This window comes from Desmodus rotundus, chromosome 1, assembly GCF_022682495.2.
Source record: "Desmodus rotundus isolate HL8 chromosome 1, HLdesRot8A.1, whole genome shotgun sequence".
Taxonomy (NCBI): domain Eukaryota; kingdom Metazoa; phylum Chordata; class Mammalia; order Chiroptera; family Phyllostomidae; genus Desmodus; species Desmodus rotundus.
Genome location: NC_071387.1, coordinates 98694967 through 98707435, shown reverse-complemented (window position 1 = coordinate 98707435; position 12469 = coordinate 98694967). Strand labels below are relative to the sequence as shown.

At 62.6% G+C, this 12469-nt stretch overlaps 1 protein-coding gene across 3 annotated transcripts in view; it reads right to left on the bottom strand.

The window, feature by feature from the left end:
- CACNA1H (calcium voltage-gated channel subunit alpha1 H) overlaps positions 1-12469 on the bottom strand; it is a 64157-nt gene that overhangs the window by 15108 nt on the left and 36580 nt on the right. For all 3 annotated transcript variants that reach the window (XM_053927771.2, XM_053927759.2, XM_053927763.2), the window contains exons 3-15: positions 10665-10777; positions 10415-10548; positions 9874-9971; positions 8542-8701; positions 7931-8249; positions 7621-7713; positions 5734-6523; positions 4083-4525; positions 2469-2620; positions 1501-1686; positions 766-883; positions 331-486; positions 10-100 (exon numbers count right to left, since the gene is read on the bottom strand). In XM_053927771.2, coding sequence (XP_053783746.1) covers positions 10-100; positions 331-486; positions 766-883; positions 1501-1686; positions 2469-2620; positions 4083-4525; positions 5734-6523; positions 7621-7713; positions 7931-8249; positions 8542-8701; positions 9874-9971; positions 10415-10548; positions 10665-10777 — 2853 coding nt within the window. The remainder of the gene's footprint in view (positions 1-9; positions 101-330; positions 487-765; positions 884-1500; positions 1687-2468; positions 2621-4082; positions 4526-5733; positions 6524-7620; positions 7714-7930; positions 8250-8541; positions 8702-9873; positions 9972-10414; positions 10549-10664; positions 10778-12469) is intronic.

Here is a 12469-nt window from a genome sequence, read left to right as displayed (position 1 = left end):
CCTACACACCTGAGGCCCTGCGGTCTCTGAACTTGTCGAAATCCTCTTCCAAGTGAGTGGACGTTTTGTCTTCATCTGTATCAGATCTGTTGGCGTCGCCCTGTGTCCCACAGAGCAGAAGGCATGTGTGAGGTTCCCCTTGGGTGGCAGCTACCTGGGTCAAGCACCCGCTTGTGGAGCTCCCCACAGGGAGGTCGGTGCGGGGGTGGAGCTGGGTGTGCTGAGAGGCCGGACAGGGAAGGGGGGGAGAGGACGGAGTCTCTCCGTGTCAGTCTGTGCACAAGTCCCGCCTAACGTGCCGGGGTCCCACCTCCTGGGAGTCCCCCTCACCTCTGCCTGGAAGCCCTCCACCAGGATGGCCACCAGCAGGTTGAAGAGCACATAGTTGCCGAAGGTCATCAGGGCCACAAAGTAGAGGGCAGCCCAGGAGGAGGTGGAGGCCATGCCATTATAGAGGACGACGTTCCAGTCCTCCTGGGTGAGGATCTGGAGGAGAAGGGCAGCGTGGGGCCCCACACCCGAGGCCGGGAGGAGGGGCAGTAGGGTTGACCCCACCTTGGACGTGCTGTCAACTCCTTGGGACAGGAGAAGCTCTGCACCAGCGAGTGCACGTGCCCACCGCCCCAGGGGGCGGAACTGCTGTCCCTGCTGTGGCCTGAAGCTCAACTGCTCTAGCCTTGCATAGCCCAAGACATGCACTTGAAGGGGCTGTAGCTCCCCTTTGGCCACATTTATATCAGGGGACAGTCCCCACCCATGCTTTACCTGGAACACGGTGACAATGGCCCATAGCAAAGAGTCAAAGTTCTTTCTATCAGGGACCGTGTCTCCAGTGTCTGTCTTTAGGCTGAACTTGCAGCCGAAGAGGTGCATGCCCAGGATGCTGAGGGTGAGAGGCAGCGGTGTGGCGAGTGGGGAGAGAAGGGACACAGGGGAGTGAGGCAGGAGAGCCGCTCTGCCTGGTCACCTGCACTCCAAGCAGCTGTTCCTCTGCGCTTCTCCCCGCTGGGCCCCCGGGACCCAGGTCCATGGTGGGAGACCAAGGCCAGGGGAGGAAGGGACAACCAGAGGCCACTCTGGCTCCAAGCAGTGGCTGGGACCTGGGATGCCCGCCTCACTCAGCCTGCCTGGGCTGTCCTCCACCCCAGCCTCTCCGAGGCCCGAGTCATGGCCAGGCTGGCACAGAAGGTGCTCAGCAAATGGACTCCACCTGGCTGATCCCACCTCTTCCCCAATCCTCTACTCAGTCCCCAACATACCCATCCAGAGGTCCCCCTTACCCCCCCCACTAAGCTGTGAGTCCATGAGAGCACAGCCCAGCTGGGGGCCCCATATGCCTCAAGCCTGCATATGGAAGGTACCCAATCAGTTCTGTTAGGATGAAGGAACCAGAGACTGAGCTTTTGCAGAACCTCTGAGGCTCCTGGCTGCCCCGACAGCCCAGGGCCCCAAGGCCGGCAGAGTGGGAAGGGGTCCTCCTCTGTGGGGCGCAGGGCCCACCTGAAGATGAAGATGAAGAGCATGAGCAGCATGCAGAAGGTGGCCACGTTGTCCATGGTCTTCATGAGCACCACCAGCTGGCGCCGCAGTGCGGGCATGAAGCGCACCAGCTTCAGCACCCGCAGCAGCCGGAAGGTCCGCAGCACCGACAGGCCACCGTCCGCCTGCCCAATGATCTCCCAGACGCTGTGGGCCAGGCCAAGGGTCAGGAGGTGCTGTTCTCTGACTGTGGTTCTCCGCACCTACACTGACTTTGAACTTCCTCTTCCTGGAAGCAGGAATGCCAGCCTGGGAACCACTGTGGCCTGCACTCAACCCCATGACGAGCAGCAGGTCTGGATGCATCGAGGCACCGGGGGGCTGAGGGACTGTGGCAACATCTCCAAAGCCACCTAACCAGCTGCCATCCTTGGCTCTGGCTCCAACAGAAGCTTCTCAGTCGAGGCCTTTCCTGTCCTGCACCTTTCATAGCCAGGCCTGGCTCATCCGTTTTTTTGCTCAAACCCCTCCCTAACCCCTCCCTGTTAGGGCAGGGACTCCTTGACTTCCTCCTGGAGAAGGAACTTCCCCCAGATTCGCCTGCTCCTTTCTATGTGGATTTTGCTGTGACAGACACCCCAGAGGTGAGCTGGCGTTCCTTGCAAGGGCCGAGCTCTAAGCAGAGGCCAGCCAGGAGGCTGAGGACCAGCCTCCTGGTCCTCACCTACACTAGTGTAGTGTTCACCTACACTATTCCTTCAGGGAACAGCTCCAGTAGATTCTAGAACCACGCAGCGGACCTAACTGCGTGCCCCACAGTGCCTGCGGTGGTGGGGGGACTCGGTCCCAGCGAGGGAGCTTGATTAGACTCCCATCTCTGAAGCCCGCCAGACCACGCGCCAGCAGTGCCTCTCCTTCTGCCTGGGGCTCTGCTCCCGGACGCTGGAGCCTCCCAGGACCTCCTGGCCAGGGTGGCAAAAGGGGCCTACCTGATGACCACAATGATACTGTCGAAAATGTTGTACGGGTTCCGGATGTAGCCCAGCGGGCCACATGCCAGCAGCTTCAGCAGCATCTCCAGGGCGAACATGCTGGTGAACACGATGTTGCTGATCTCCAGGGCACTGGTCAGCTCATCCGGCTGTGGGCAGCAGAGGGACCGTCAGGGGAGGAGAGTCACTGTCCCTACTTATGGGGAGCAGGTAAGGCTGCATCAAGGAGCCAAGGGCTTAGAGGCTACAGTAGGCATTGCGGGAACCTAATTGGCTGCTGTCTGGAGGAGGAAGCTAGGCCCCAGGGATATACTCTCAAGCAGGACCCTGGCCCCTTGCAGCCTCCCCACCATCGTTGTCCCTGACTTCCCCAGGCCTTTCTGAGCACTGGAGCTCTAGAGACTGCCCGGGCCCTGAAGGACAGACCATGGGAACAGGGCCTGGTGCACCTGTGCCAGGCGTCAGGATGGGGGTGCTGGGGGCACAGACATTACGAGTGGTGCTTCGGAAAGCCACCCTGGTCTCTGGAGACCTTACCCTTCCTTGCTGGCAGAAGGCCCCAGAGGCCCATCCTTACTGGGGACATTCTAACCTGCCTGTGTGTGCTCATGTGCACGTGTGTGTGCCAGTGTGACCTGCGTGTGTGCTGCCTCCAAGCATACTGCGTGTGGGGGATGTGTGCACGGCCACCCACGTATGTGTCCATACACATGTCCACATCTGCACGGGCCAGCCGCGCAGACGCATACATGTGGACACATATGACTGTGTACCTGTGTGTGCGTGCGTGTGTGTGCGCGCACCGTGTGGCAGAGGCTCTTCCATACAAGGGGTCTCTTGAGGTCGGCTGTTGTCCCTGCCCTGGGTCTCCCCCTCACAAAAAGAACCTCCCACGTAGGGCCTGCCTTTGGCTGCCACTGCTTGATTTCCCCTAAACTGCTCCAGGATGAAAGAAAATGGCTTCACTGACTTGAAAAGACAGACAGGTAAGAGATGGGAAGTTCATTTGGTTGTTAGAAGTGAATGGGCCTTGGTCCCGAGGACACCACCCCCCTGCCAGACCCAGCTGCCGCCCCCTGCAGGTGTGGCCCTGTGCAGGGCTGGTGTTCCAGGCACAGGGTCCAGGGGCGGGCACCGGGCACCAACCCAGTGGCCATACCACATCACCACCTCTTCTGGCCACCAACGGGTCCCCCAGCAGGTGCTGCCAGTAGGTCTGGCTCAGGCAAGGGGGGCCTCTCTCTGCAAGAACTGGGCTGGGGACCCCCTCCTCAGAAGAGCCACCAGATGACCCAGTAAACACCCTCTGCCCCTGCTGCCTCTGGGTCTGTGGCCGTCTCAACCCCCCTCCCTAGATGGAGAGAACCTCGTGGCAGGAGCCGGGGTGTCTCCGTGTTCCACACTCAGCAGAGACCCAGCCCATGGAGCAAAGATGAGTGTTTGCTGAGTAACCGATAAAAATCATCTGACTCCAACATCACCCCTGTCGCCCAACCTCCACATCCCCACTGCGAGTCCCCGAGAGGCTGAGACTTCGAGACACAGAAGGAACGTGCTCCCCAGGGGTGACGCCGCCGCCCGGACGAGGACGAGTGCCCGGCGCCCGCCTACCTGCTCGTGGTACTCGATGCCCATGCTCAGCGTGTTGGTGAGGATGGCCGCCATGATGCCGCGGTTGAAGTACTTGCTGTCCACGATCCTGCGCAGCTTGCCACTGGCGGCAGCCCACACGCGGCCAAGCCCGCCTCGCCCGCCGGAGGCCACCTGCGGCTGCGCCCGCCTCCGCACACCGCCCTGGGCTGCTGTGTCTGCCGCTGGGGTGGGCTGCACCGGGTCGCGGTGGTCCCCGTGCCGCAGGTCCTGCGTGAACTCGTAGACCGCGTTGCCTTCGGAGTCTCCGCTCTCGGAGCCGCTGAGCTCCCACTCAGGGTCTCCCAGGGCGCCGGCGCAGTACGGACAGTCCTTCAGCTCGCAGGTCAGCGTGCCCGACTGGGGGCTGGGCAGGGGGCAGGGCACACTCAGGCCCGACAGGTGGCTGGGGGCCTGGCCCAGTCCTAAGTGGTGAAGGGCACAGGCAGGATCAGGCCACTCAGCAGTCACACCCGCAAGTGCCTGGGACCCGTGCCCACACGGAGGCTGGTGTAAACAGTGCACACTCACACCTGGGGTCATACACACCCCTGGACACACACGCACATCTGGGCACGCACGTGCACACCCAGGGACACACCTGGGCACATGTGTGCACACCCTGTATAGGTGTGCTCCACTCACATACGGGGGCAGGGACACAGAGGGGCAGAGAAGCTCATCTGTCCTAGGGCCACACCATCCAGAAATGTGACGTGAGCTACTTCCTAGCAGCCATGTTAAGTAGGTGAAATTAACTTCGCCGCTGCAGCCGACCTGGCCCGTGTCACCCCTCACCACTCCACCACGGATCGGGCGTGGGAGTGGCCGAGGAGCACCGTGCACCGTGTCCTCGCGCTCAGTTTCTGGGCCCGGGCACACTCTGCATCCGAGGCTGCAGCTTAGACCCACTGCTACTCAGGGGCCCACGTGGCCAGGACCGCCGAAGGGGCAGCGCAGGGCTCAAAGCAGGTGTGACGTGACACGCTGGCTCTCACACCCTGGGCACGGGGCGTGAGGACACGCAGGACGGCCCCGGCACACACCCTATCTGTTCCAGGTGCACGGCGGTCCAGACACTCTCGCACCCCACGAGGGAGGCCTCACTACCTGCACGGGCCCAGGGTCTCTCCTTCGACCGCGAGTCCGACGGGGATGAAGCAGAGGCCCCGGGGTGGTGGGGGGAGAATAGTGAGGTGCACCTGGCCCCCCTCTCCAACCTTTGAAGGCATTGTACCCTTGACCCCTCCCCATCCCCCTGCCTCAGTCTCCCCACCCGGAAGGGGTCTGACCCCTCCTCAGGAGAAGGGGCCGGGCTGTGAACACAGGCAGACAGGCCTCAGGGCCAAGTGGGGGCAATACCCTGCCGGCCTCAGAGCTCTCACATCCACGTGGCAAACGCTCACGGTCCACTAAGCCATGGCTGCTTGGGGCTACTACAGGGTGGACAGAATGGGGTACCCTCTTTCCCCTCTCTGCTGTGTCAGAGTGCGAGGCACTCAAGCCCCTCCTCTCTTCCAAGGCGAAAAAAAAAGGAGGAAAAAAAGGCAGGGCCTCCCCGGAAGGCACACAGGTGGGTACAACGTGCCTGGGTCCCATCCCAACCCCAGCAGGGCGAAGCTGGGGTCCTTACCATATTCCCCAACCAAATGCTGGATCTTCTCATAGGGGTCATGGCTGCTCAGGCTGAGGGAGCTGTGCCCTCCAGCTCCTGGTGGCCTACTGGCCCGCTTCCCCTTGGGCCCGGGGCTGGCACCGCCTTTGCCGCTACCAGCTGCTGAGGGCAGGATGGTGGGGTAATTCATGGCGCCCAGGCCCATGGCCAGCTTGAGGCTGGTGGCAGTGGCTGGAGCTTGCACCCCCTGGGACCTCTCCTGAGGCCCTTCCACGTGGCAGTCCGCGTGGTACACGCTGTGCACTGACTCGGTGTCGCGTGGTCCAGGGCTGGCCAAGGGTGGCGAGGGCAGCGCTCTGGCCCGTACCAGCCTCGTGTCTCCGGTGCCTGGTTCGGGGCCGGGCCGCCGCGGGCTGCCGTGGCCGAAGTGGTAGTGGTGGTGGTGGTGGTGGTGGTGGTGGTAGACCAGGTGGTGAATGGAGGCTGCGTGCCGGTCTGGCCGCCGCGGCCGGTGCCCGGGGCCCTGGCTGTGTGGGGTGCTGCTGGGGTCCACCTTCTTGCACCAGCGGCTCTGCCAGCGCGCATAGAGGCGCAGGCCACGCCGCTTGACTTTGCGGCAGATGTGGCCCATGTACTTGAGCAACTCTTCGTAGCAGCTGCCCGGCTCTGAGAAGCTGGCCAGCGTGCTGTCGTCGGACAGGTAGCGGGCGCGCTGCTCCCGCATCAGCTGGTTCTCCCGTTGCTTCGTCTCTGAGAACTGCGTAGCGATCACCACCAGGCATAGGTTGATCATGAAGAAGGAGCCCACCTGTGGCGGGCGGGCGGTGTTGAGCCTTCCAACAGCCTGTCCGGGGCCTCGCTCACCAGGCTGTGTGCCCCAGGGAACTGGGGAAGAGGGGACACGGAGACCCATCTGCCCCGGAGGCCGGGGCAGTGGCTGTGGTGTCTAAACAACAGTGACTGAGTCCCTGATGAGAGAAACACTGAGGCCTACTGTGCGCCGCCCATTCCAGGGGCCAAGGGTATGGCTTTGAGTGTGGCCAGCGGGAGTGCCACAAGATGGGTGGGACCCCTGCTGATTCGATGCTGAGCCCAGTGTCTGGGACAGGCGGTGCGTAGTAGGTGCTTCTCATCTATTCGTGGACAGGTGGAGGACACATGGGGAGACCCTCCTTCCCATCATCTGTGAGGCTTGCCCCCTCCTTCTCAGGTTTGTCTTGGATGAGACCCTCTCAACTGTGGCCATCCTGCCCTTTCCAGTCAGGCCTTCCTCTGTGACACGGTCACCATGGGAAACTCTCCTCTGCTCGTGAGGATCATCTGAGACAAGGGTGGCTGCCTGTCCTGTGCACTGCTGGGTCTTCACAGTCCCTGGCTGCATTAGGCGAGGGACATGTCTGGGGCCATGCGCACTGGGGAGGGCTGAGCCTGGGGGGTCGTGTGCAGAGGCCCGACTCTTCTGCAACCTCCAGACAGGATCTGGCCCTGGGGGGGCCGGGGTCTGAGGCCCCCTGGAAGTGCGTGCTCGCCTACCACCCACGTTGGCTTCTGTCCTCCCACACCTTCCCCATCCGTCCCACTGGGGACTGCATGGAAGCCCTGAGCCCCACCGTGGGCCCCCACCTGCCTGTCCAGCAGCCCAAGGGCATCCCTGGGTCTCTGCGGCCCCTACCCTGTAGCTCAGCCAATGCCGGGACCCCCGAGGGCGAGCAAAGGCTGGGATGGCACGAGTTGGGGGCACAAGCAGGCTCATAAATGGACCCTGGGGACTAGGACGACATCTACTGAGGAGCTTATGGATCTAAGATTAACTGTCACAACTCAGAGGCACCTCCACCCACTAACACCCACGGTCCTGGAAGTCTGGCCCTGCCAACTGGAACATGTCCCCCGCCCCGTACTCACGATGATGAGCAGAATGAAGTAGATGAAGTTGTAGAAGGAGTGGGCGTCCATGACGTAGTACATGATGTCCACCCAGCCTTCCAGCGTGATCACCTGTGTAGGGGGCAGGTGGCTAGACACACAGATAGCCCAGCGCTGGGAGGGTGGCCCTGGTAGTGTGGCAGGTGTGTTCCCTCGGGGTCCAGATGCGGGGCTGGCGGAGCAAGTAAACACCGCCGGGCGCCGCCCCTCCTCACCGCCCTGCGTACTGGGCACCCAACTTGAGGGGAAACAGCGGCCACAGGCCACTCGGTCCAGAGCGAAAGCCCACCTGGAAGATGGCGATCCAGGCATAGCCGATGTTGTCGAAGTTGATGGCGCCGTTGTGGGGGTTGGAGTCGCCGGAGCGGCAGACGTTGTAGTACTGGTTCCAGTTGATGCAGGCGTTGTGGCCGGCGCCGCCCACGCCCTCCGCCTGCGGCTGCCCGTAGGCCTCCCAGCCCAGCGTGCACTCCACACGCAGCTCGCGGCGGCTGGGGATGTGCGAGCACTTCTGCATCCCGTTGTCTCGGTGCGAGGAGCAGATGAAGGGGTTCTCGTCGCCCTCCTCTGTCTGATAGTATGGCCGCAGGAAGGTGAGGTTGTTGTTCCTGGGGGCGGGAGGCCCAGTGCGGGGCACAAGGACAGAGGGAGGGAAAGGAGAATGAGAGAGAGACAGTGGAGGATACGAAGAAACAGTGAGAGAAAGAGGCAGAAGACAGACACAGACACAGAGAGAGACAAACAGAAAATGAGAGACAAAAACAGACATAAAAGCAAAGATAAAGAGACAAAGACCCAGAAACCAGAACCCTGGGCCCAAGCTGGAGGCATTCCAGGAAGGGCGAGCCCCTGGGGGCGGTGCCCAAGGGGCAAGCCTTGCTGGTGGGTGTGGCCTCACACCTGGCAAAGGTGCTGTCCAGGAAGCAGCGATTGCGCAGCAGGCCGGCCCACAGCTGCACACCCACAATGCCGAAGATGAAAAAGACAAAGAAACAGAGCAGGAGCACGTTCCCCAGCATGGGCAGGGTGTCCAGCAGCAGTGTGACCAGGATACGCATGCCTGCAAGGGGCAGGGTAGGAGTCAGCACTGGGACCTTCTGGAGTGTCCCCTGCATCCCCAGCCCCTCCCAAGCCATCCCACTGCTCACAAATGGGTATCACAGCTATTCAGGGAACATGCACCTGGTCCCTACAGGTCCAGCAGACACTGAGGGACAATGATGCCTCTGGGTCAGGCCCGCAGCAAGGGGAGCAAGGCTGCTGGCCAGGTGCAACCCTCCTCCCTTTGAACAATGGCCAGAACCACGCCCTGTTCAGGCCCCAGGACTGGTCGTGAGGCCAGAGGTCCAAGCTCCGACACAGGAGCAGCAGGCGTAAGGACCGCCAGCAACATGGGCTTTGGTCTGCCTCCATGCTTGGGAAGCTAGAGGTGTTGTAGCATGTATGGGGTTGGGGAGCAGAGCCCTGCCCTGGAGGGAGGCAGGGTGGGGGGTTCCCATGGTGCAACCCTGACCCACCTGCCCTTTTGTGGAGTTGATGGCCCCAGGGGGAGGGGGGCATCTGCCCTGGGGGGGGTATGTGGCTTCTCAGGGAGGGCTGTAGGACACGTCCTAACAATCCGGACTTGGGTGGTGAGGCCACCAGGACCCAGGCCAGGCAACCAAGGCTGTGTACCCAGCTACATGGCACACGGAGAGGCCCCCCCGCAACAACATATACACTACCACCTTACGCAGTGACGTGGGCACTGCCCTCCTCCCCAAATTCAGCCACAGTGCTGAACACTCTGAAGACACCGAAAAATCCCGAGCCATCCCATGTGGGCAGATGACTAGTGTGAGGGCAGCCCATCTTCCCAACGAGCAGCCACATAACCCCCCAGAAGCTTCTCCAGGCCTCCTTGACGGACCGAAGCAGCCACCAGAGCCCGTGCAGCCCCTCACCCAGGAGCACCCTCAATGCTGTGCAGGTGAGGGGTCTGAGTTTCAGGGTGGCCAGGGTCCCCCGCAGCCTGCTCATGACACCCCAACTCCGTCAGGGTCTGCTCTCTCCTTCCCACAGAAAGTGGCAAATGCTCAGGGACCACAGTCCCTCCTCCAATGCTGGGGCCACAGTGTCCAGAAGCCACATGGACAGTGTGGCATCCTGTGTCTCAGCAGGCCCTGAGAGCTCCCAGCAGGGGTGGCAAGATGTACACGCCTGCTCCGAGCCGGGGGGAGGGGGGTCTCTTACTGGGCACACGGTTGATGGCGCGGAGGGGCCGCAGCACACGCACGGTTCGGATGGCCGAGAGGCTCACGTTGTGTCCATCCAGAGAGTACTCCATCATGCTGCGGGGGGGGGGGGGCAGAGGGGGAGGCTCAGCGGTGGGCAGGTGACCACCTGCTGGAGAGCTGGTCCTCAAGCTGTGCTCCCAGCCAGGCTGGGTCCTGGGGCAGGCGGAGCATGACCCTGAGTCACCGCTGGGCGCTCGCTCGCCCTCCAGGGCACCCCATGTCCATTCCACCATCGCTGCTGCTAGCACGGGGGTCCCCAGGACAAGTGTTCACCCCTGACATAGGCCATACTGGCCTCCCACCTCCCAGGTACAGCCTGGATCCTCTAGAATGCACCTGTTTCATCCCTCTCCCTGGGGAACTCAGAGCCACCTGTGCAGCCTGAGGGGGTGGGGTTCCCGGCCAGGCCTGGTCAGACAAGAGGCTGCTTCAGGATCTATGGCCCCAGGCCAGCCCTGGCTCCGCAGAGCTGGGCTGTGGGCGGCATGGAGCTGTACCCTGCCATGACGATGAAGAAGTCCAGCCTGTTCCACGTGTCACCCAGGTAGCACTTCTGCCCGAACAGCCCCAGAGCGACCATCTTAATGACCATCTCCACCGCGAAGAAAGCGAAGATGAAGTCGTCGAAGGCCTGGCAGGAGGAGGGCCTGAGAGTGGGACCTATGCCCTCCGCGCGCCGGGAGGGGGTGTCCCCCAGGGTCATTCACAGCAGCGGGCCCGCCCAGCCCCCGCCCGCGCAGGCCCCACCTCCAGGATGCTGCATCGTTCTGAGCGGCACTTGACGTCCTCGCAAGGCCGGAACATGCCCAGGGTGACGCAGTTGAGCATGATGACCAGCATGCTGACGTGCTCGAACCACGTGGGACAGGTCGTTAAGGGCTGATTCGGGAGGCTGGTAGACGGCCCAGGGAAAGCAGGAGGGGGGGCTGCATCCTGTTCCCCCCACTGCCACCAGGGTGCCGAGCCCTCCACACCCCTGCACCTGCCCCATCATCTGGGTGTTAAGGGACAGAACCCTGACACCAACCCTGGGTACAGAGGAGAAACTGAGGCACAGAGCAAGACCCTAGATGGAGGCTGGAGGCTACCTGCCGCCCTTCACCAGGTTTCTCCCAACTAGCAACCTAAAACAAGGTCGCGCACATAGGTGCGCATCTTGCAGCTGCTGCCCAGCCTGGGCTCCGGCAGTGCTGCAGACACCCACGCACTGTGAGGGGGACCCCAGAGCCCCCTGCACTGCCCTGGCCCCCCCATGACTCCAGCAGACAGAAAGCCCCAACTATGGCCATGGGGGGAGCAGGATGTGAGCTTCGGGTCAGTTCAGTGACTGGGCCTGCAGGACACACAGCCCTACAGTGTGCTTAGATAAAGGGCTCCAGGAAGTGGATGAAGGGCAGGTGGGGGAGGGCCTACACCCTCCTGTCCCCCACCAGCCAGTTGTTCCCAGGAAGAAAAGCTGCCTGGAGGGCCACACCCAGGAGCATCTTCCTGTGGGCAAGAGGGTGTCCAGCCCAGGGCGGGGCCTCAGGGTGCTGTTGGCAGCGAGTGCTTCCGGCATACTGTGTGCCCAGCACAGGCTCCTCGGCCACCCTGTGGGCTCGCTGGCCCTGGGTACAGGAAGAGGCCACCCAGGACCTCACTGCCCATTTGAGGAGTGGCCACCAGATGGCACCATGGCTTCATGCAAGCCGTGGTGTGGTGTGGATGCCTCCAGGCTGCCTCCAGGCAGGGGTGCACCCCACACCTGCACCAGTTGGCTCATCAGGAATCAGCAGGCCCTGTGGTGAGCCAGCCATATCAGGTATGAGGAAAGGTCCCAGATCCCAGGCCAGCAGGGCCAGGCAGGAGTCCAGGGCCGCCAGGATGGGGCCAGGGCTGTGTGTAGGGGGCCCCTAGCTGGAGAGCTGAAGCTTCACCCGAACCTTATGGATACATGAAGTTAGCTCTCCCTTATGGCTTGGAAGGCCCCAAAACTTCAGGGGAATTCCAGGTACCCACCCCCAACACCACCCCCCCAGGTCAGGATCCCCTCTTACACACTCCCACCCTAAGGTGGGCTTTCTGTGGTGTTGCCCACCTGCCCTGGTCAGGCTGGAGAGCAAAGGCCCCCAGCCCACCTTGAAGCTGGTGCGAGGTCATGGGGGTGCTTGCAAAACACCACTTGTCAGCAGACAGCCCTGGGAAATCCAGGGCGGGGTCCTGTAGGCTCCGCCCTGCCTGGCCCTGCAGGGGCTGCACTGGGGCGACAGGGATGGGAGCCTCAGCTGCAGCACATCCTGGCTGCAGGGCCTACAGGTCGGTGCCCTCCTGCTCCCCACCCCATGTTTCCCTTGGTGGGGGGGGGGGAGGTGACCAAGGCAGCAGGACCCCTGCCTGGCACGTGGCTGTGCTCCATAAAGTAGCCCGGGGCACCTGCACTGCGCCTGCTGTATGCGGCACTGGGACCGGCGGGCTATGCGGCCCCGCTTCAAGGGGCTCTGAGCCCACTCGTGGCAAGCTGGCAAGGGCTGTGCTGTGATGGGCTCAAGCAGGGGACTGGTCTGGGGACACTC